At 40.3% G+C, this 25,045-nt stretch overlaps 1 protein-coding gene across 4 annotated transcripts in view; it reads left to right on the top strand.

Annotated features, from left to right (window-relative positions):
* Positions 1-23,254, top strand: part of Mid1 (midline 1) — a 136,237-nt gene extending 112,983 nt beyond the window's left edge. For all 4 annotated transcript variants that reach the window (XM_042680528.1, XM_042680525.1, XM_042680527.1 and 1 more), the window contains 5 exons: positions 1,498-1,625; positions 5,974-6,117; positions 15,104-15,265; positions 16,963-17,170; positions 22,871-23,254. In XM_042680528.1, coding sequence (XP_042536462.1) covers positions 1,498-1,625; positions 5,974-6,117; positions 15,104-15,265; positions 16,963-17,170; positions 22,871-23,219 — 991 coding nt within the window. In that variant the 3' untranslated portion in view covers positions 23,220-23,254. The remainder of the gene's footprint in view (positions 1-1,497; positions 1,626-5,973; positions 6,118-15,103; positions 15,266-16,962; positions 17,171-22,870) is intronic.
* Positions 23,255-25,045: the final 1,791 nt, after the last annotated feature.

Genomic DNA, 25,045 nt, shown 5'->3' with positions numbered 1-25,045 from the left:
AAAATGGAGCTATGGTTCAAATGGTAGAGCCAAAAACTCATGGACAGGGCCCAGGTCCTAAGTTCAAGCCCCAGGACTTGCACAGAAGAAAAGAAGTAGGAAGTCAGTCTTTTTCCATTTTTAGAATCTCATTTAATAGTAACTATCAGTATGAGATGAAGTTTTTGTAGATTAAGTACAATCAGGACAATCTTGCTAGGTCTAAAGCTCCCCTAGCCTCTGCCAGCCAGCTCTCTGTCTTTGTATTCATAGACATTCTGATTTTAGAAAATCAGTAATAAATTTAAAGTTAAATCATTTCAACATTCTTTGCACAAAAAATTCCCAGTGCTAGCCGGGTACCAGTAGCTTATGCCTATAATCCTAACGTCGAGGCCAGCCCAGGCGGAAAAGTCCCAGTGAGACTCTTATTTCCAATTAACCACTCAAAAACTGGAAGTGGCACTGTGGCTCAAGTGGTAGATCACTAGGCTTGAGCACAAAGAGACTCAAGGGCTGCACCTAGGCCCTGATTTCAAGCCCCACAACTCCCTCCCCCGCCACACACACAAATCCCAGTGCCTTAATGCTTTTGCAGTTTAACAAAACATCATACTCAATAGTACAAGTGTGGCATCCTTTGTTATACTCAGAAGTGGTATTCTTTAGGTGGCAACTTTCTTAGTTTTAAGAGATTCACGTGCAATTTTGAATCACTCAAAGTATTCTGCTATAAATAGCTGAAATTTCCAAGTCAACTTGGAGCACCAAGGGGACTGGCACATACCTAGCTTTACAGTCTATATGTGAGAACTTTAACCAGAAAACCCACATGAGGAGGAGAAACAGTTCATCCACTGAGGGATGAGCTGTGGCAAAGCTCATGAATATTTTCCATGGCATCTGCTTGGAATATGGTACCAAAAAAAAAAAGAACCAAAAAACACAAAAGAATACAAGGAGACTGAAAACAAGCCAGACAAAACTCCTTTTTAAGATTTATTTTAGAGAGAGGCTAGTAATTGATTAAACTAATCCAATATCTGGAAACATTCTTTTTTAATCTTTGCTTTGCCTTTCATGGAGTTTGAAATTTGGGAGACTCCCCTTTGAAGTAGAGTAGTGGTGAGTCTGAAAGGAACAAACCATTTCCCAGACAGATGTGTGAAGAAATGCCTGGAGCTATGTGCTTCTCGCTGGGGTTGGATGTGATAGGGCTAGGCTCTTAAATGGGCAGCAACAGGAAATATTCTTTCGCCTCTATAGGCATTTTTTCCCTCTAGTCAAAAGGAGGCTGGTAGAGGGGACCCTGTTGTTTTTCCCATACCTTTGCTATAAGCTTGCATTCATTTGCTTGGCATTACTAGATTGTGCCACCGATTTTCTTCTGAAGGCCTTATGTGTAACAAGAACACTTTTTAAAAAGTGATATTTCTTTTCCTTTTATCCATTCCTATGCAGCGGCGTTGGAAAGCACCTGGGCATCTCTAAGAAGTTGTTTTGTTGTTCTCCTTTCAGGGTCTCCATGGCAACTGCGTCCTCTCAGGTCCTCATTCCTGAAATCAACCTCAATGACACATTTGACACCTTTGCCTTAGATTTTTCCCGAGAGAAGAAATTGCTAGAATGTCTGGATTACCTTACAGGTATTGTCTTTTATGTTATCTTTAGCGTTGTGTTGACTCAGTGTTATATTTTGCCTCCAGATCAGTTTTATTCCCTAAAATCCAAAAGTATGTTCTTTTGATTTACCATACTATATAATATTCCCATCAACAACTTCTGTGTGGGTTTTTGTTTTTTTGTGTGTGGGTTTTTAAAACTGAACTAACATATTGTGAACAAGAGAATATAAAGAATCTTAATCATTAGAAACAAAGTTGCTGCCAGGTGCCACTGGTTTAGGCCTGTAAATCTAACTGCTAAGGAGTCTGAGATCTGAGGATCACAGTTCAAAGCCAGCCTGGGCAGGAAAGTCCGTGAGACTCTTATCTCCAATAAACTATCCTCTAAAAAGCCAGAAGTGGAGCTGTTGCTCAAGTGGTAGAGAGCAAACCTTGAGTAAAAGAAGCTCAGGGACAGCTCACAGGCCTAGAGTTTTTTGCCCCAGGACCAGCAAAAAAAAGAAAAAGAAAAAAAAAAGGAAGAGAAAAAGAAAAAGAAAGACAAGTTTTCACCAAAAATTATTATCTTTTGTATTCTTCCATTCTAGTGTGCTGTTCCTATTAAGGAGCAAATGAAACAATTGGAAAAACATTGATAGTAAGGAATCAAACTTGGTATCAAATATTTATGATTATAGTGTCATTCTTCAATTTTTGGAGGAATGGTATTTGAACTCAGGGCTTCATGTATACTTGGCCGCTTGAGCCATCTCCTACCCATGTGCATCTGTCCTTTAGCTTTTAATTCTGAGATTTATTTAAACTAGTACCACCCAATGCAATATCCTACAATGATAGAAATTTTATATATCTACAATATCTGACATATTAACCACTTGGACTGTAAATTTAATTGAAATTTAAAGAGTCCTATGGAGCTCATAGGTACTACGTTTTTCATCATTGCATTCTGTTAAAATTTCTCTTTTCCCTAATATTATTTGGAATGAATTTGGTTGTAAGCAAAAGAAATGTAACTGGCCGCAACCAATGCCATCAAGGAATATTTGCATCACGGAAACAAAACAGTGGCATGCTGTCAAGAGGCGAACAGTGGCTCAATGCTCACTTCCTACCATAGGCTCTTTTTCTTTTTCTGGCCAGCCATCCTCATTGAGTTATCTTTATATTACCATGATTGTACCATGACTACTCAACCTCCCAAGTCCTAAACAAAAAGACCAGGGCCAGAGGGAGAATGATGGGAAAGATATTCTGCCAGCCAAGTTTGTTTTTCTTTATTTGAAACCCAGAAATTATGCTCAGAAGACCCACGTAGCAAACTTCCACATATATCTCCTATGCTCGCTTCAGTAACAATACAGTAACAATTCAGTAACAATACAGAGCAGATTAGCACATAGTTCCTGGACCAGATCCATCTCACAAGGGCTTTTTCTAGGTCACAGAAGACTGGAAAAGTGACTATATACCTGAACACATGGGCATGATGGCCCAAGTCAATGCCAAGGTTGTTCTACTCATTCTCTAAGAGTTATTTAATAGTATTGAAAAATTGCTATCATTTAAAATTCTTTACATATGTGTGAGGAATTGCAAAAGTAGTCTTCACTGATTGTCATTTGCATACCATATATCATCCCGATGGCTGTTTATGCCAAACTAAAGGCCATATGGAGTACCTGGTATTATGCCTTCTTACGTGTCAACCCTAAAGTCAGTCCTTTTCTAGACATAACAGCAATCCTGGCCATAACATAGGATGCTTGGCTGGTACTGCCATGTCCAAATAGTTTACCAGACATTTAGAAGCAGGAAACGAGGTGTTTGTAGAGTATTAGCCTACCAGTCCTCATTTGGTGTTTGTCATGAAGGCAAGAAAATAGCAGTTCTGGTACACATTTTGTGCGTATTGAAATTGGCAGTGTGCTGCTGTTCTCATTTGCAGTAAATTAGATATTGACTTTTCAGCACAAACCCATTGGGTTTACAATCAAAACAGGGTTAGCCTGCCTGGCTGTGAAAACAAGATTTTTTTCCCCTCTATGACATGCCTCTAAGTGGTATGTCAAGTTAATAACCCATAGAGGTGACATTTCCTTCCTGATTGTCGCTACTGCCATGTGTCTCCCCGCTACTGGCCTCTTTCGAACTTAACATTTTCTTCATATTTAATCGTATGTTGGACCAGAGGAAGGACCCAATCTTTCTATAATAGTTGATGGGGAAATAATTCGATAAACTATTTAAATTGGGAAAGAGTAAGTATTTCTTCACCAATCCATGCAGGGTGATCCCACACAAACGGAGACCACACAGACAACAGTAAGCATATTTTACTACACAGCTGGGCCTCATTGGTATTGCTGATTCAGGCATATCCGAGTCACACCACATGATACTAATACTTCAGAGACAGATGTACAGATATTTTGGAAAGAAGACTCTAAGGGTTACATAGAGCCTCTCTTTGTTTCGTCCTTTTTCTGTGCTGAAGACAGAACTCAGCACTTGCCAGGCAAGTGCTTTGGCATTGTTCTATGGCCCCAGCTGGCGCCCTGCTTTCTCAGTACACAGCTTGATCTTCCGTGCAGTGACTGTTACATTGTAGGTACTCCAGATTATTTTGGATTTAAACAGCAAAGCAAACCTCATTCACTGAATTCACGAGACTTCACTGTTCATGATATTTGTCCTAGATATATTTTCAGTGAAAGAAATGACCAAAACAGCAAAGTTTTAAGTTTACCATTTCCATAGATTTTTCTTCTTTGAACTTGTGATTCATTAATTTGAGTCAAAATTTAGAGCCAAGGTCAGCAATAGTGTAAGGAGAAATTGCTCTGAATTTGTAAATGCAAACATGTTTCTTTTTCAAGTTCAGTTCTAGTAGACAGGAGAGTAGAAAGACAGACCCTGGATCCGTTTTCGAAACCAGAGGTCAGTGAACTTTGACTGCAAAGGGCCAGGTGGCAGATGTGTTAGGCTTTTTAGGCCATATGGTCACAACTACTCAACTTTGCTATTACGCAGAAAGGAGCTACAGACAATACGTAACTGAACGAGCCTGGCTGTGTTCCAATAAAACTTTATTTGCAAAAACAGGCAGTGGGCCAAACTTGGGCCTACAGCCATAGTTTGCCAACCTCTGCTCTAAAAATTATTGCCAACACAGAACTCATTGCTTAGTCTTTTTCTTGCTCACATACTCTTCTCATAAAACCAGTTACTGCAATCAATGCAGTAGAAGTCATTTTAAAAAATCATTGTTTTGGTAGGATTTAGGCTTCTCCACTACAAAATATGTCAAAGAAATAAAACAGCAGCCGTCTCTCATGATAAAGTTAAGCACATGCCAAGAAGTCATGATTTCCTTAGAGAACAAAAACGTATTTCTTAGATGTGATTTTTGTCGGTCATGGGGATTGAACTCAGGGTCCGGACACTATCCCTGAGCTTTTTCACTCAAGGCTAGTGCTGTACCACTTTGAGCCACAGCTCGACTTCTAATTTTCTGGTGGTTTATTGGACATAAGAGCGTCATGGACTTTCCCGCCTGGGCTGGCTTTGAACTGCAATCCTCAGATCTCAGCCTCCTGAGTAGCAGGATTACAGGTGTGAGCCACTGGCACCAAGCAGATATGATTATTAATCATGGTTTTACTTTGAAGTATCACCTATAAACTGAGATAGAAGAAATATTGCTATAATAATAACTTTTAATGGCATCAGAACATCTAATGAAAAAAAGTCAACTATCTGACTTGCTATATGATAACAAATATTGGTACTGTTCCTGTTGGGTACCTAACTCTAGAAACAAATGGTGCCATATAGATCAGGAACTGGCAAACTTTAGGCCATAAACCAAATCCAGCAATCCACCTATTTTTGTAAATAAAGTTTTATTGAAATCTGGCTATACCCAGCTGTGTACAAATGGGCTACAGCTGCTCCCATGCCACAATGGCAGTGTTAAGCGCTTGCAATAGCAACTGGCCCACAAAGCCTAAAGCATTTACCATCCAGCCCTTTCAGGCTTGCCATTCCATAAAGTGAACAAAATGTAAAAATTCATCTTCCTTACTTTCATGCACAAGAGACCATTATGTGCTTAATCTTCTGACCCTATCCTCACCGTGAACTGAAAGTAAGTAAGGCCCTACTGGCTGGCTCTAGCCATACTCTTTTGAAAAGCAAAAGCCGTTACCAGCCAGCTAACTGTTTGTTAGATTGAGGTCATTTCTAGGATAGTAGTCCTCATGGGCTTTCCTATTTAGAGAAGCTTGACTTCAACAATCAGATGTCTCAGAAATATTATCTCAGGGGTGTGTGCTGTTCTACTAATGAGCATTGTTGCTATTCATAGCTCCCAACCCTCCCACAATTAGAGAAGAGCTCTGCACAGCTTCATATGATACCATCACTGTCCACTGGACATCCGATGATGAGTTCAGTGTGGTCTCCTATGAGCTCCAGTACACCATATTCACCGGACAAGCCAATGTCATTAGTGAGTATCTCATGGTCTATTTATTTCTCAATTTGGTAACTGTTTTCACATAGATTGCATGTTTGAATTTAAACATCAAAGAAAGACAATGAAGAAAAAAATATACCATATTTATTGCCTAGTCTTTCCTGCTCAAGAAAATGATAGCCCTCACATGTACTCTAGTAGTAAAAATAGCTGGTCAAATGTCAATACAAGTTAATGACCTTGGAAACCACACAGATGAGTCTCACAAACCTATTATTAAAGGGAAGAAGCAGGAAACAAGAGTATATGCAGCGTGAATGCATTTACTGATGAATAACTTAAAGACCAAGCTACATTATTTTGCGTCAGGATGCATTCACAGGTCTCAAAAGTATAAATACCAAACCAGATGATGGTTACCTTTGGAATGGGAGGGAGAATTGGTGTCTTCGGTAAGAAAAAACAGGACTAGCCACGGTTTCCGGGTAATTGTTCTATCCTTTAGTGATTATATCATACATTTCACTTTTTGTACTTTGCTGGCTGTTATTTCACAATTTTTAGAAAAGGAAAGGACTTTATAATAATAGCCAAATCATAACTAAACTCACTGTCCCATTCAGAGGTAATCTGTGGCCCTTAAATCAAATGTGAGTAGCCCGCCCCACCTGGGAAAATTTCTAGACTTACCTGAAGTATAGAGGGGCTCTTCTCTTGCTGAGGCTTGTTGCAAATTTAGCCTAGTGGATAATATAGGAAGCACTCCTTCCCACCCCACCCCCTACAGATCATAATTTAGAGCAAATGGCAAAGGACCAGAAGAAATGGCTTTGGGGGGGGGGGGGAGGAGCAAGTTTGAAATTTCTTTAGCAAAGAAAAATAGAATATGTCAAAGTATATCAGACTAGAATAGCAGCCACTTTTCAGCGAAGAGATGTTTTGAATAAATTCATATCAACTTACTGTGCTTTTGTTATATAAACCTATTCTCTCATGACTGTTCTATTCTCTGACAGTACAAGTAGTTCTCTGAAGCATGTGAGGCTTAAAATAGAAATTTTGTTTAAGATTAATGAAGAGTAATGCAAAAAGACACTCGCTTCTAAGTGACAAAAGTGTAAATGGCCTGTACCACACAGTGCTTCCTCTTTCCTCCCTTGTAACCACTTTTCCCAACTTCCTATCCCCAACCCATTCACCTTTCTCATCCCAATTGATTTATCTTAGAAGCTTTCATTAATACAGTGACCATACACACTATCCCACACACTCCTATTTGGAAGAGAGCTTAATATCATTTTGTCTTCACAGAAGAATTTATTTCTTCAATGTTGTAAGATGAAAATTACTACTGTAGTAGGTACATTGAGCTAGAAATTGAATCAAAGTTAAGCATCTAAAATTCAAAATGGTGAAGTCATGAACAGTGTTGATAAGTGAATCATATAATGAGAAAAAGAAAACATTTGAAGTCATTTCCTACTAAAAGAATAGCTCTTGGCCAATGTGTGAGCAATGCTATATTTCTCCGAAATCTGATCAAGTGATACCAGTTTTTCATTCCCTGTGAAATAAATTTCCTAAAACTTAGCAGCTTACAAAAAAAAACACCATTTACACCAGGGTGCCAGTGGCTCACACATGTAATCCTAGCTACTCAGGGGGCTGAGTTCTGAGGACTGTAGTTTAAAGCCAGGCTGGGCAGTAAAGTCCATGAGACTCTTAACTCCAACAAATTACCTAAAAGTCAGAAGTAGAACTGTGACTCAAGTGGTAGAGTACTGTCCTTCAGCAAAAGAAGCTCAGGAACTGTGCCTAGGCCCTCAGTTCAATCCCTAAGCAACACGTGTGTGCATGCACACACATGCACCCACGCACACGCACATGCACAAAACACTACCATTTACAGTTTTGATTTTCATAGGTCAAGGATTCTGGGTTGAACTGTTTCCTTTTCTTAAGGCTTCAAAGGGATAAATTCAAAGTATTGCCTAAGCTATATTTTCATCTAGATGCTCAACTAAGGAAGAGTCCAGCTTCTTGCCCTATCTGTTCCTTGGCAGAATTCCTTTTATTCTGGTTGTAGAATTCTTGACATTTACTTCAATACCACCAAGTAAAGGAGGAGGAGATGAAGTACCACTTCAAATCCCCGAACCTAAATGACACCAAGCTGAGGGGTGAAGCAGGTCTCTCACTCCCAAACCTGCCTAGAAGGGCCTCCCTTGAACGGGACAAACCCATTCATGAACTCAATGTCACCTGATTATGGACTCTTCACCCTCACCTTTGTCATATAATGCAGTACAATCACATAAGTGATCAAGGTGCCATATTCTATTAGTTATGCAAAGCTATTATTCCCACAAAAAACATAGACTTTACTCACCCACTATTGTATTTATCTATGTATATATGTATTTATTTATTTTGGTTATGGGACTTGAACTCAGGGCCTGAGCATTATCCCTGAGCTTTTTCACTCAAGGCTGGCATTCTACCACTTGAGCCACACCTCCACTTCCAGCTTTCTGGTGGTTAATTGGAGATAAAAAATCGCATGGACTTTTCTGCTTGGGCTCGCTTCAAATTACCATCATCAGACCTCAGCCTCCTCAGTGGCTAGGATTATAGGCATGAGCTGCCAGTGCCCAGCACTATTGTATTTTCAAAGTGAGGCTATTATTGTTGTATGTCATCAAATGGAGGTCAGCTTTAAAATTTGGCAAGATTATTTCATAGATTTTCACCCCATCTCCATGTCAAAGGTTGTCACATTGAACTCTGTCCATCCTTCCTATCATTGGGAAGACTATCTTTTGCAGATGTTGTATCGAGACACAAGATAAAACATGTTGTATTGAAGCACAGTAAAACCCTATTGGAAATGAGAATGTATGTTGAAACCCTTCCTAGAGCTTCCTAAGATACTAGGACATGTTTGACTGTCTCAAGGTCACAGTTTTTTCCCTTGTCATAATAACTTGTAATTAATTGCTGTTCAACTGGCCTTAGCAAAGGAGAATTAGATAATATCCATGATTTTTTCCAGTCATACAAAGGATCTTGCTACTGTACACATCCAAATGCAAAATTAATGACATTTATTTTTTTATTTTTATTGAAAAAATTAGAACTCCAGTTGTTAATGAATTGCTTATTAGCATCTAGATATGTATTTAATTTTCTAACACTTTCTGTATTTCTAAAATTACTTTTAAAAATTTTATTAGCGTACATTAGCTATACAAGGGGGATTTCATTATGGTATTTCCACACACTGTACAAATGTGTTCCAGTCAATCTACTCCAATCTACTACTTCCCTTTATCACAATCAACCCTGAAAAACATTTCACAAGGTTTCCTTGTTTTATTTTCATACTTGCTGACAATCTCTTTTACAACATCCATCATCTTGCATTTTCATTGGCCCCACTGTTTCTCTGGTACCCAATTCCTGAACAGAACTTTTTTCCCCTCCTCCTAACCCCCCTATGGATCAACAGCTTTTTGTATGTGTGTGCTGGTCCTAGGGCTTGAACTCAAAACCTAGGCACTGTCCCTGAACTACTTTTTTTTGGGGGGGGAGGGGGTCAGTAGTGGGACCTGAGCTCTGGGCCTGGACTCTGTCCCTCAGCTCTTCAGCTCAAAGATAGCACTCTACCACTTGAGCCACTGCACCACTTCCAGCTTTTTCTGCTTATGTGGTGCTGAGGAATCGAACCCAGGACCTCATGCATGCAAGGCAAGCACTCTACCACTGAGCCACCTTCCCAGCCCGTCCCTGAACTACTTTTACTCAAAGCTAGTGCTCTATTAGTTGAACTACAGCTCTACTTCTGGCGGACATTCCTGCCAGGGCTGGCTTCAAACCATGACCTTCAGATCTCAGAAACAGCTAGGATTACAAGCAGAGCCACCAGCACCCAGCAGCTTTTTTGAGGGTTTTTTTAAATACTGTTTTCATGTATGGTTATGGAATATCTCAAAAGTATTCACCCTCAAAATTATTCTTTTTCCTTTTTCCCTTCCCCTTCTGAGTATTCCTTATTTAGACTCATTCTATATGAGTCTCTCTCTCTCTCCATACACACACACACACACACACACACACACACACACACACACACACACACACACACACACACACACACACATCTTTAATACTTGGTCAAAAAATCTTAAATTAGGGGGGCCGGAGGTATGGTTCAAGTAATACAGCAGCTGCCTAGCAAGTGTGAGACTCTGGGTTTGATCTCAACACTGAAAAAAACATCTTAAAATTGGGGCCTTTCCCAGCAGGCTGTTTTTATTATAGCAAAAAGTAAGAGCCATATTTCTTCAAGCCATCATCACAGAATAGTTATGTGTATTTGTTTTAGTCATTTGGAAGCATTCATGAAAGTCCCTAAATACAAACTATTTATACAGAGAAGACAAAGCGTGTGAGAAGCCGTACAGGATTCCCTGAAGGATGTCCATATTGCATTATGTTTTCCAGCAAGATGACAGTTGCCATACTTAGGGCTCTGAAATTCCCAGTGTAATTAAAGTCTTATAATGGACCACATTATGCAGGGAAATATTTCTGATCCATTGCAAATAATTTTTTTTTATTTTGTTTTGTTTTTTACCGGTCGTGGGACCTGAGCTCTGGGCCTGGACTCTGTCCCTCAGCTCTTCAGCTCAAAGATAGCACTCTACCACTTGAGCCACTGCACCACTTCCAGCTTTTTCTGCTTATTTGGTACTGAGGAATCGAACCCAGGGCCTCATGCATGCAAGGCAAGCGCTCTACCACTGAGCCACCTTCCCAGCCCCTCTATTGCAAATGAAAAACAAAAAAGAATACAGAATCAAAAGGCCTCAAATGAGGTGTTCTTAGGGGTTAATTATCTTCTAATTTCTATTGGGTTTTTTGGGGTTTTTTTGCTTATTTTGTGCCAGTACTGGGGCTTAAACTCAGGCTTTGGGCACTGTTCTTTATAGTTTTTTGCTTAAAGCTAGGATTCTACCACTTGTGCCACACTTCTACTTCTGGCTTTTTGGTGGTTAATTGGAGATAAGAGTGTCTCATACACTTAAACCTGAGATCCTCAGATCTCCTGAGTAGCTAGGCTTACAGACATAAACCACTAGCACTGGGTTCCATTGTTGTTTTAGTACTTCATGCTAAGCTAGGGTTGGTGAAGATTAAAATGCCCTCAACAAGTTTGGAACAAAGTTAAGTTTTGGTCAGGATGGTCCAGGTGTTTCATTAAAAAAAAGAAAAAGAATAAAAACTAGTCACCAGTCCTAGCACAGTGGGGTGTCAAGGTAGACAAGTTTTCCGTGAGCAAACCTGGCACTCTGCTATACGCAAGCTATTAGGTGGGACTGGCCTAAGACCAATACTAATAAGGCAATAATGTGCTCCCAGTCCCCCAAAGGAACTTTCCAGGTCCCCCAAAGGAAATTTTCAACATTGCCTCTCCATTGTCTTCCTAGCAATAGTGATGATGATGATGATGATGATGATGATAAGAATAATATGAAAGTAACCCCAAATAGCAGTAATTGTTAGCATTCTTCAGTATAAAGCAATGTAGTAAAATTTTTACTGCTCCATGAGCCTTTTGTCCTTTTACTATTCAAGGAGAATTCAAAATATTGCTATCTGAAATAATGAAGATAGAGTCCCCTTTTTCTGTAGAAAACATTTCTGAAGGGCTGGGAAGGTGACTCAGTGGTAGAACGCTTGCCTTGCATGCATGAGGCCGTGGGTTCGATTCCTTAGCACCACATAAGCAAAAAGAAAAAAGCCGGAAGTGGCACTGTGGCTCAAGTGGTAGAGCGCTAGCCTTGAGCTGAAGAGCTGAGGGACAGCACCCAGGCCCAGAGTTCAGGCCCCACGACCGGACCCTCCCCCCCCCCAAAAAAAAAAGAAAGAAAGAAAACGTTTTTGAAATGTGAAATCTCTGTCAATTTATGGTGCTGAGTCAGAGGCCACGTTGTAGTTTGCAGCAATTTCTGTCGTGTACTTCATGCTATCACTGAAAGCATTCACCCAGCACACTAGACCCAGCTTCAGGTTGTACAGTACTGAAAGTTCATGGAGCTTTTTTTACATTTGCTTTCTTTGACCACAGTAGTCATATTTTTGTAAACTATGTACTTAACTAAAAACAAGGTAAAAGGAATGAAGTTGCTAAAACTATCCTTTCAATCTACTAAATGCTGTTATTGTTTTCATTGACCTATTACTGACTGCTGTTGACATAGATCTAGACATATAAGTGAGTTGTCCAAGACAATAAGAAAAGCAATTTTTTTGCTTATTACTATTATATTATTAAGTATCTTAGTAAATTGTAGGCATCAGGGATCCCAGAGTTCAAAATGACCCTTCCTACATTGGAATGAAACCTAATATTTTCCCATTGCAATCTCCAGAAGTATGCAGTTTATTATAGCTAGAAAAGGTAAAGCAAGGAAAGGTCAAAGAAAATGTGTGTTGAGGATACTCATGTCACTGTGGTATTTGTGGCTGCTTCCTGCATCTTGCACAAGTAAGCTTTTGGAGGATTAAGAGTTCTAGAAAAGATGCTGGGCACTGGTAGCTTAAGTCCTAACTACTGAGAACACTGAGCTCTGGTGATCATGGTTTGAAGTCATACAAGACTGGAAAGTCCATGAGACAGTTAACTCCAGTTAACCAGCAAAAAAAGTTAGAAGTGGAGGTGTGGCTCAAGTGGTAGAGCTTGAGGGGGAAAACATAAGCTGAGACATAGTACCCAAGCCCTGACTTTAAGCTCCAGTTCTCTCTCTCTTTCTCTCTCTCTCTCTCTCTCTCTCATACACACATACACACACACACACACACACACACACACACACACACACACACACGAGTTACAGGCAGTTGTAGAATACATGCTGCCTCCTGTTGCATTACAGGGCCTCCAAACACACACTCGCTCCAACTCTTCTGAGAGTCTTTATTTTCAAGCCTGGTATTCCTCTGGTAGAGATGTTCACAGGTGGCAGTGAAAAAAAAAGTGACAGAAAATTAACAAGTGTGTGTGTGTGTGTGTGTGTGTGTGTGTGTGTGTGTGTAAAACCTGACTGGTACATGCCTGGAAATGCTATGAACTTGACACAGTCAGCTGTGGTGGATTTTCACAACCGATCAAATATAAAACGCTCTTCTTATCCATGTCAATAGCAGAGGAGCCTGTGACTATCTTGCTATACAAATATTAGTGATTCTGTGTGTGCATGCATTTGTGATTTTCTTTGTACTGAAAGAGTTTATTGGCTTCTGGAGGGGGGAGGGAAGAGGTGATCAAGAAATTGTTTCTTAAAAGTCTGAGAAGGTAGAAGTTGCCTTAGGATCAAAGAGACTGAGCCTTTGACTTGCAAATGAACCAAAAGGGAAGGAGAGGGGAGGTGAATTTGGAGCCCCTCAGGAAGTGAAGGGGTCCAGCCCTCTCCCAGGGACGAGTGAAGGAAATCCAACAGAAAGGAAACTTCTTGACAGCTCAGTCACCAGGGGTCTGGAAAAAGGTTCTATTGGAGTAGAGATTGATGGCTGGAGAGAGGAGAGAGTTGGGCTTGATACCAAAAAGATGTTTCTAGCATCAGCCAGCTGCAAAACAAGATGGGCTTCCTTTTAACTACATGTACTTCCAAGCACCATAAATCCTCAGCCTGCTCCTCAGCCCCCACATCCTGCAAGATGCAGCCAGAGAAACAACCTCAGTTCAATCTGGAAGCAGACATCCTAGGATGCAGCTGCTCAGTCCCTGGGGAGACTTTCCCAAGCTGCCTGTGGGTGCTGCTACTCCTAAGTTGCTGTCATAGAGGATCACAAAGTAGCATGAGAGTTATTTTTGGAGCATGGTTGGGGTTGGCTGGTGCCTGCGGGGCTTGCTCCTGCCCTGCCCTGGCAGTTAGACTATGGTGTCTCCTTTGTTTGGATGAACAGTCTGTCCTAAAAGATGTCGTCTCTGTGGTAATGACAGAAATTCCATTGAGGGGTCTACAGAAACCCACAAAGCCTTGTAATACCTACTCTTGCGACCACCACATTCTTAGTTTAGCTTCATCCTATTGGTCAAAGTATATCACAAGCCCAGAGCCAAACAAGGATCTCTCTAGAGAGAGCAACTACAAAGTCATTTGGGTTTGGACACAAGACAAGCTGAAGAATTAGAGGCAAGAACACACTGTGCTACCTTGGTGTTCATGAACTTGGATTTTAGTACATGACTCGGGTCTCTGCCATCTGTGAATCTCAGAATTGATAGGATCCAAAACTTGATGTTCAGCAAAATACAGATGGGAGTGAGGGTGGGGTGGGAGGAACCAGTGATTGCTTTCATTTCATTTTTACAGCAGCTAATAACATACCAAGTGTATATTCAGTGTTTTAGGTACAGCCAAGCCCAGCACTGGTAGTTCATGCCTGTAAACTTAATAACTCAGAAGGCTGAGATCTGAAGATCATGGTTTGAACCAGCCCTGACAGGAAAGTCCACTCCAATTAACCATCCAAAAACTGAAAGTAGAGCTATGGCTCAAGTGGTAAAGCACTAGCCTTGAGCTAAAAAGCCAAGGGACAGTGCTCAAGCCCTGAGTTCAAGCCCCAATAGAGGCATACAAAAAAAAGAAACTCAGAAGGTAATTCGTCCATAATGAATCCAAATAGAGCTAAAGGAGAACTTGAGGCCCTGAATTTAAGCCCCCGTATAAAGCACACAAAAATGCAAATTAAAAAAGGTGTGGACAGAGGCACTTTTGCTATTCCTAGTAACACAAACCAAAATTTGCGATAGAAGAAGTTTAAGTCTAAGTCTTATTCATCTAGAGCAAACAGTAGAAGCATACAATTGACCTCTGTTAAGACAGAACACTGCACTCATGTGTTGTCCCTGATTTTTTAAAAAAGTGCAAATTGATGAATTTATCAAATCTTATGATAAACAAAAATTCTGCAAACATCGTCCATGCTTGCACTTGTCTGGTTGGCTTTGCAGGTCTGTGTAACTCGGCTGATAGCTGGATGATTGTGCCCAATATCAAGCAGAACCACTACACAGTACATGGTCTGCAGAGTGGCACCAAGTACATCTTCATGGTCAAGGCCATCAACCAGGCAGGCAGCCGCAGCAGCGAGCCTGGCAAGTTGAAGACAAACAGTAAGTGTGGTGAACTCAGCGGAGCTGTCATCTCCCATTTGCTCGCCTTTCGGCTGATTCTATCCCCTTCCTTTTCCTTGTTTCTGTCTTGGGCATTGCTGACAGCCTAAAAAAATTGAAAAAAAATTAAAGAGCCAGCATGCAATAGTGGAATTTGATTCAGCTGTCCCCGCATTCCAAAACCAGCTCTTCCTTCAAAGCTAGGAGGCTTTTAACCTTTGAGGACTTGAATCTTCTCGAAGAGTTCTGATGAGAAATGAGTATGTATATCTGAAGCCTGACATAGAATAGATGTTCTGTGAATGAGGAATAATATTATGTTCCATATCAACTCTTTACTTAATCATTTATTTTATTCCACGTATCTGTCTGGGTCTTTGGGTCTGAGTTGGAGGCAATTTTGCCCTTTCTCCAACCCCCGCATACCCAAAGGATATTTCCAATGTCTAGTGATGTTTTGGGGTGTCACAACTAGGGAAGGGCGACTAGCATTGAGCAGGTAGAGCTGAGGATGATGCTCTCTTCTTTCTTTATATCCTTTTGTGTCTAGAAATATTATGTGATGTAACGCTAAACAACAGACTACTAACCAATTTTGACTTGTCTAAGAAGTAACAGCTATGACAGAATGGCCAGGGGTGACTCATAGTTAAATCTCCAAAACAAAATAGGAATAGTGAAATAGAAAGGACCTTATTCATTGTATATGTGAATACAGTCAGGCATAAAAAAAATCCTAGATATCACCATCATATTTTTTTTCTGGATTTTTGTGGGCTGGAAATTTTTACAATTTTGTGGTTCTTTTAGCTCCTCAGTGTAGTTGCTTTAATGTTTAAGAATCTCAGTATAGCTGGGTGCCAGTGGCTACTATAATCCTATAATCCTTGTGAGATTGAGATCTGAGGATCAAAATTTAAAACCAGCCCAGGCAGAAAAGTCCATGAGACTTCTATCTCCAAGTAACTAGCAAAAAAAAAAGCCAGAAGTGGAGCTGTGGCTCAAGTGATAGAGCACTAGTCTTAAGCAAGGAATGCTTAGAACAACACCTGGGCCCTGAGTTCAAGCCCCAGAACAGGCAGACCAAAAAGTACCTTTGAATAGTGGAAGCATTTAACAAATTCTACATGGTAAGATCAGAAATCTGGATTTGGTTGGTTTCTGGTCTGAAGTCTATTGTGCACATGCATGTGTTTAGGCCTGATTAAATGTGGTCATGGTGTAAAAGAAAGTCTTTGTTTTCTCCTCCTTTTCAGGATACTCTCTAGCCAATATTTACCTGTGCTGGAATCCTCCCAGATAGCTCACCTCTCATGGCGTTGAGCCTTGCCTATGCTATTATTAACCAGTCAGCACAGCCCCTCTGACCTGCTGGCCCCTGTCTTACAACAGACTGGGGGCTCATGGAGGCCCCAAAATGCTCTTGTACATGTGTCCTGTGTCTAGCGCTGTACATAGAGTTGCAATTCCTTAACCATATATTTTGCATATGATGAAAACTGCAAGCAAATGGCTTCATAAGTTGGTTATAAAGCTTATATTACTGTTAAAATAGAAGCTACTGCTTTGTGATAGAGGAGTAGGTTTTTTTTTTTTCCTAGTCTTTTAAAACTGTCTCTGAAAATACACCCTTGGTCATGCATGTTCAGATAAACAGTGCTTCTCACTTCTTTTTTGCTTTGTGAACTTGTTTCCAGGCCAACCATTTAAACTGGATCCTAAATCTGCTCATCGGAAACTGAAGGTGTCCCACGATAACCTCACAGTAGAACGTGATGAGTCATCATCTAAAAAGAGCCACACGCCTGAACGCTTCACCAGCCAGGGGAGCTATGGAGTAGCTGGAAATGTGTTCATTGATAGTGGCCGGCATTACTGGGAAGTGGTCATAAGTGGAAGTACATGGTAGGCAACTTGTATCTATTGTCCTCTGGTTCTGAAAAGGCACATCTCACTGTGTACTTTGTCAGAGTATCAGTCCATAGCAGAATCCTGCAGAAAAGCTGTAACAGTCAGCTGTGGCTACGTGACAAATACCCCAAAAGTCAGTTCCATCAAATATTCATTTATTGTTGCTAACTAATATCCGTATCTATGGGTTAGTTGATCAAGGTTTCTCTTAACTGAGCTTGCTTTAGCCTGTTTTGTGCCTCTTTGTTCCCTTGAGTCATCTAGGGGTCCTCTCAAGGACCCCAAGAAGGCAAATCCATTTGAAAACCTCTGCTTACAACCTATTAATTAAATTCTTATTGACCAAAGTGCTATGACCAATCCCAAAGCCAGTGGTACAAGGAAGTACAGTTCTATTATGGAGGTAGGACGAAGGTGTAAACATTTGTCAATCATCTAATCTAACTCTTGGGTCAATAAGAAAAATACCAGAAGCCCATGCAATATTTTGTTCTTGGCAAGAATTAAAGACAAACTCTACAGTTATAGTAATACCTGAGACTATGTGAACACTGCCTATTCATGCTTTAAGACACAGGTAGGTAGGCAACAGCCTAAGAGCAAGACCTGGTCTGAGGCCTGCTTTTTAAATCAAGTATTATGGGCATGTTCCTATTCCTTTTGTTTATGGCTATCTTTGGACCATGATGGCAGCTTAAGCAGTTCAGGCAGAATCATGTGATCCATAGTACCAAAACATAGTTAATTATATGCCAATTACTACTCCAAACATTATTTGTCTTTTTTTAGTTTATTTTTAAGCTAGCTATAGTGATGTACTCCTGTAATCCCAGGTAGTTGGTAAGCAGTGGTGAGAGATTGCCATTGGATGCCACCCCAGGTTAAAAGTAAGAAGTTAAAGAGGGCCCTCCCGTTTTTGGATTGGCCCTGGGGTTTGAAGGTTGTTGCATTCACCCAGCACCTGCTCTAGCACTTTAGCCACTCCCTCGGCTCAGCCTCTATACCCACCTCCTCCCCCCACCCGCAAAAAAAAAAAAAAAAAAAAGCTAGGAGTGCTGGCACATACCTATAATTCCAGCAACAGAGAAAGCAGAGGTAGCAGAGGTAAAAGGATTGCAGTCCTAAGTAGGCCCCAGGCTAAAAGCACAGATACTACATGAAAAATAAAGGCTAAAGCAAAAAGGGTGAATGGGCTGCTCAAGTCATAGACCCTAACCCCGCCCGCAAGCAAGCCTAAGGCCTGAGTTCAAACCCCAGTACTGCAACGTTGCCTTGTGTATTTTGTAATTCAAGACATGGCCAATTTGCTCAAAGAGTGAAGGACTAGGACCAAGCAGTGACTGTAGACTGGAAATAATCTCAATATGTGCAGTGAACTCTATGAAGGGGAGCATCCCTAATCACAGCCCCAAACTGGACTTTTTGCTGTCTCACAGATGCCTGCCTACTATTGATGTGAAGGGTACCTATTTTGTTTTTATTGAATGAGCCTTTATATGGCACAATCAGGTGCCAAGCAAGACACTGATCACAAAGTATTTTGTAGATACTAACTCATGAATTCATCACAACAGTCCTACGCAAGTAGGTGCTGATACCTGACTTTGCAGATGAGGTAACTGGCTCTGTGCTCAAAGATCCCAAAACTCACAGATGGCAGAGTAAAGAATACTGCAATCAAGGATCAGGCTCTTAAGTAGCAGTCCACAAACACCATCTGTACAAAGACCAGAGAGTTAATTTCCTGATTTTATGGGCCAGACGATTTTTGTCCCAACTCAACTCAGCTGGTGTATTGAGAAAGCGGATACAGACAGCACTTTCTCTCTCTCTCTCTCTCTCTCTCTCTCTTTCTCTCTCTCTCTCTCTCTCTCACACACACACACACACACACACACACACACTCACACACACAGAAATGGACATGGCTGAGTGCCCATAGAACTTCATTCGTAAAAGCAGGCAGAGGGCCAGAGATGAGCAGTGTCGTAGCTTGCTAAGTAAGCCTTGCTCTTTACCACCATGCCAGGCCGCTACTCACAAAAACGATGATAGCATTTGAAATGCTAGAGTTGTGACTTGTCTTTGAGGCTTTCTGTGGTGTATTTAACAAGTAATATGTTTCTTCAGTTTAACAATAAAATCAACACTTGAAAAATGCTTATACACTAAAGATGGTGAATATTATGACATATGCCTTCCTTGTGCATATGCTTAGTTTAACAAAAGACCTCTTTTCCTTTTTGGTGCCTGACCTAGGGCTTGAACTCAGGAGCTAGGGGCTATTCCTGAGTTTATTGTTGCTTGAGGCTAGTGCTCTACCACTTGAGCCACAGTTGTTCCACATCCAGCCTTTTGGGTGCTTAGTTGGAGATAAGAGTCTCATGGCCTTTCTTACCCCAGCTGGCTTTGAACTGTGATGTTCAAATCTTAGCTTCTTGAGTAGCTAGAATTAAAGGTGTGAGCTTCAGGTGCCTGGCCAAAGACCTTTTGTTTGAAACCCATGCAAATAATGCAATATATGTATGTCTTCTCATAGGGCAGGCACAAGTTGATTCAAATCTAAAAAGTGAGATTACAAGTATAGGTGACCCCGCTGTCCCAATAATGCCACCTATATTGGCTGAGTAATTGCCATCCTCACAATTCTCTTTGCCTCAAATATTTTCCTGTTCCAGCATCTTGTCAGAGGATAAATGAAGGACAAGTCTTTCATTCTGAGCTCTGGACTAGGCTGATATTTGCAGATTTTTGTTGTACTGGGGCAAGATAAAATCATAAAGCAAAACACACTGAATGCATGCAAAAAAGTAAATGTTTCTAGTTAATTAATGTGCTGTATTAATCTGGGATGGAATCCAGTGTCTAAATGATTATAACTACATTAATAATTATTTATGATAAGTGATACCCAGTCGTTATGATCTCATTGCCATTGATGAATAGCACGGGAAATTCCACCAGACCACTTCAGTTACATAAACAGAGATCAGCATTACCTTTAAAACACCCTCCAGATGTCAAAACTAACTCATGACGGGGGAAAGAAATGCTACGATTAATTGCTATACTTTGGGTCTTTATGAATCTGATTGGGTCAGTTTCGGAAAGAAATCTTTCATGTACAAAGTAGTTCCACATTTCCTGGGAGGTATTAGCAAGGAAAGGGAACCCCCCTCCCATCATTAAATGCTTGTGACACCTTCATTTGCAACAGCTAATGACCGAAATATTTTTTTTCATGGAATACGGTCCTGAAGTTATTGATCCACACAATGAGCCATGTTAACAATGCTCTGAAAAACATTTTTTATACCTTTTGAATTCTGCATGTCTCATTGGATAATTTAATGGAACGTAACAGTCTGCTGCCTGCCCCTTTCAAATGCAATGGAAATATGTACATCGTTTTCCAGATTAATGGTGATATAATGGTATTTACCTTTGCTTAATGGATTATACCTTTGGTTGTTTTCTTACTCTTGAACTCTGTTAATGTTAATGTGTGCTCCGTGTTTTATGAAATGGTGTTAACTAGAGCAGTAATAATGGATTTGTGCATTCATTGCTGGGCCAGAAATCAAGGCATCAGCATGAGATTTCCGGATTTTCCTCCAAATTTTCACTTTGCCTGTGATTAAATGAAATCAGCCATTCCTGCTGATGCTGCTTCATATGGTTCAGTTTGGCTCAAATGGGAAATAAACATCAGAATTCTGAAATTAAAAAAATAAAATGGTGCCGGGCGCTGGTGGCTCACGCCTGTAATCCTAGCTACTCAGGAGGCTGAGATCTGAGGATCGCGGTTCAAAGCCAGCCCGGGCAGGAGAGACCGTGAGACTCCTATCTCTAATAAACCACCAGAAAACCGGAAGTGGCGCTGTAGCTCAAGTGGTAGAGCGCTCGCTTTGAGCTGAAGAGCTGAGGGACAGCGCCCAGGCCCAGAGTTCAAGCCCCACGACCGACAAAAAAATAAAATAAAATAAAAAAATAAAATGGTATGCTACAGCAAGAGGCGAACAATAAAGACAAGGTTATTTGTGTGATATAAATGCAGGTCCCAAATTATCCAAAAGATGGAAGCAAATGTTTGTCAACAGAGAACCCCCTTGTGGAGTGATCTTTTAAATTCTAAATCACAAACTTCCGAAGTGTGTTGGTTGGAACTCCACAGATAAACAAAAATCATTCAAATCCTCCCCCATGGAGGAAGGCAGCCCAAAGCACACCGGACCCTCGGTGGAGCGGGGAGTATAAGTCAGTGTGTCTACTGTTCTGGTATTTGGAGTCACAAAGCTTTGCTGCCATGGGAAATGTAGCCCAGAATTCTCTGCGTGAGTGAGCAGGACAGGACTGGCGAGAGGGAAGAGAGGATGCTGTGTTGACAACAGATGGCCAGCATGCTGTTTTAATGGATTACCCATTCCATCTTTATTTTTTTCATTCAAATATAGCATGTTATATTAATTTTTATTTTTGAAGTATCACTCTTAATTGATTGTATGTGTTATCGAACATGTGATTTTTTTTTTAAGGAATACCATTTTAACAAAGACCAATGAAGTCTTTCCCTCTGCACTGGGTAAGGTACCCTCTGTCAATATCCAATTACCCTGACTTATGCTCTAACATATTTAAAGTGGAACTAGTAGTGATTGAGACTGAATGATGACAAGGGACTTACTCTCATCAATGGAAATAATTCTCTCCACTTACCTTTGGCAAAGTCAATTTGGAGTCATTGAAAACAGATATGGTATCAATTGAAAAATGTCCAGAAAGTCAGAAGGACAAGTCAAGAGCTGCCCAACCAATATGGTATCCAAGAGCCACATGGAGCTATTTAAGTAGTTTAATTAGAATTAAATACAGATGCTCCTCCACTTACGATGGGGTTGTGTCTTGATAATCCCATGGTAAAATGGAAATATCATAAGTGAAAATGCATTTACTACATCTAACTTGCCACACATTGTAGCATTTCTAGCCTACTGTAAAAATTCCCAAGATACTTATATTAACATGCAAGAGGGTAAAATCGTCTACCAGAAAGTCTAATTTCTAATGAAGGGTTGACTATCTCCTATAACTCCCTGCTTACAGTACTCTATAGAGGAAAGTGCTGTTTACTCTGGTCACATGGCTGGTTGGGAGGTATGGCTGCTGGCCACTGCCCAGTATCAGAAGCAAATATTGGATGGCCAAGCACAAACCTAGAACAAAACAAAATTCAAAATTTGAATGCATTTTGTGATTCCACGCTATTACAAAGTAGAAATATCCTAAGTCTGGCCATCTAAGTCAGAGATTGTCTATAAATGTATAGTTAAATTCTCAATAGCGATATGTGACTTGGGGCCACCATTTTGAACAGAGCAGAATTCATTCAGAGTGGGCTGGAATCAAGAGAAAGTAGATAAAACCACAGAAGTGAGGCTCAAATTCTCTTTTCAATGTATGCACTGGAAACAGGACCACAGGCAAACACACTGGCCCCTTTCCACCTACTGTATGTCTGTGGAGGAGAAGATGAAAAACACAGGGGTTGGGGTTCTTGCCAAGCTCTTCACTCAAAGAGAATGCTCAGGAACAAAAAAGAACCATGTTTTCATGACCCCAAGGACCAGCGAATGGACCTAACACACGTGTACAGTGTGACCCATTGTTTCTATCATTGCTCTTTTGTCTCTGCAGGTATGCCATTGGCCTTGCTTACAAATCAGCCCCAAAGCATGAATGGATTGGGAAAAACTCTGCTTCCTGGGCCCTCTGCCGCTGCAACAATAACTGGGTGGTCAGACACAACAGCAAGGAGACCCCCATTGAGCCAGCCCCTCATCTCCGGCGCGTTGGCCTTCTGCTGGACTATGACAGCGGCTCCATCGCCTTTTATGATGCTTTGAACTCCATCCACCTCTACACCTTCGATGTGGCATTTGCGCAGCCTGTGTGTCCCACCTTCACTGTGTGGAACAAGTGTCTGACGATCATAACTGGTCTTCCTATCCCAGACCACTTGGATTGTACAGAGCAGCTGCCTTGAGTGTCTGATCACATGCACCTGCTTTCTAGAGGAATGAATAAGGTTGAGGCCATTATTTAGGGAACCGAGAGAGCAGAGGCTTTGAAAATCTGATTAAATCTCCCCCAAAGTATCCAGAAATGAAACAAGATAGGGCTCAATATGGGAGAGTGCTTTCCTCTTACTGTGTTTTGTATTAAGTACAGGCTTTAATAGTTTCTTTAATTTTTTTTGTATTTAGAGGAAAATCTATAGAATTATTTATAAAAGAAACGTAATCGGAATTACAACTCTTAGGAATTACTTGGTTTTGCACAAGGAGAGGCCCATAAGTTTACCAGATCTTTACGCCTTTTAATTTCATCACCATTTATGGGTTTGCAAAAAAAAAAAGTTTTTGTAGATTTCTACGTTTATTCATCTTCTCACATACTATTTCATACTGAGCCCATGGGAAGTGTTATCACTTTAACAGTGCATAACAAAACATGCAGCTATTTTAAAAAATATAAAGTAATTTTGAACTAATTAGGGATATAAACAAGTTTTCTTATAATGATTTGATTTGGAAGTGTTTGTTAACTGTGATGTCAAATCTCTTGTTGGATCATCTAGAATGGAGAAAGAGAATGTTCAGAATTGACTGAACTTTAGACTTAGCTATGGCTTATCCTTTAACTTCCTTCTGATGACTAGAGGAATAATGTTAGGATGAAAGGTTCTGGAGCTTTGGTTGTATGTTACCCCTCTTTTCTAAGAGATTTGGGGCTAACATTATGAATGAGATTACAATTGAAAATAGTGACTTTGATTTTCTGCAGGTTATTAAAAAATACAGGCTGATTTGTCTTTTATCAGAAGTAGGATACTGTTTCATGCTTTAATAGTTTTATCTTTAGGCCTATGAAAATTCTTCATTACATTTAATAGTTGTCCTATTTCCCCCTCCACAAGTCATTTTTTTCTTTTATACCTGGGACTCAGGAAATAAACCTGTTATTTCATGAGTGAAAACTATACTTTGAATTGATTTTGCTCTCTGGGATCAGTGTATGTCCCAGACCCCACAACCACATCCAAGTATAAGAAGGAGTAATAACAAGGGACATTGCAAAGGTACAATTTACTACTGTATATCCTTTAAAATATTACAAACAGAATCTTATTAAACACATCTTGATAGATATAGAAGTTCCTCTATTTTATAGTGTAGCTTACCTTAGAGTTGTATGACAAAAAAGAAAATTTAAACTCTTCATATGCAGGCACTTTATTGAACCTGCTAATGAAATGTCAGATGAGTGTTTTATTTTATTATTATTTTTTGCATGCCGATCTGATACATCAGAATGGTCCCTGAATTAAGGCTTTTTTGGATGGTCTTTAAGCTGGGATGTTAGCATAGATTCGCTTCTGCAAAGAACATGACCTGTATACATGGTTTTAATTGCTAAAATATTTATCTGGGCTACTGGGTCAGGCACTGACCGAACATACTTATAGGCTGAGGTATTGTTTTTAGTGGTTTTGTTTTTTAACAAAATCATCCATTTTTCCCCTGAAATAAATCAATAAATCATTGTTTCCTCATCACATGGCCATTGCTGATGTGATTGTCAATCTAGACTTCAGGGAAAACCAAGCTTCCTATGTCTTTATAGCTCTTCCCTGGCAGTCGCTGTCCTTTTTCTTAACAGAAAGATTCTATATATTTACTATATTATTTATACCCAGATGGATATTTTGATAGCAACTTGAGACAATTTCACGTCTTAAAAATTGACACCTCATTGGAAAATTATTCATCATTTCTCTGGAAAATGAATGGGACTTTTTTTTTTTTTTAG

Source organism: Dipodomys spectabilis, unplaced genomic scaffold (assembly GCF_019054845.1).
Source record: "Dipodomys spectabilis isolate Male_0828 unplaced genomic scaffold, ASM1905484v1 ptg000061l, whole genome shotgun sequence".
Lineage (NCBI taxonomy): Eukaryota > Metazoa > Chordata > Mammalia > Rodentia > Heteromyidae > Dipodomys > Dipodomys spectabilis.
Note: the sequence above shows the minus strand (reverse complement) of the source record. Positions and strands in the feature narration are given on the sequence as shown.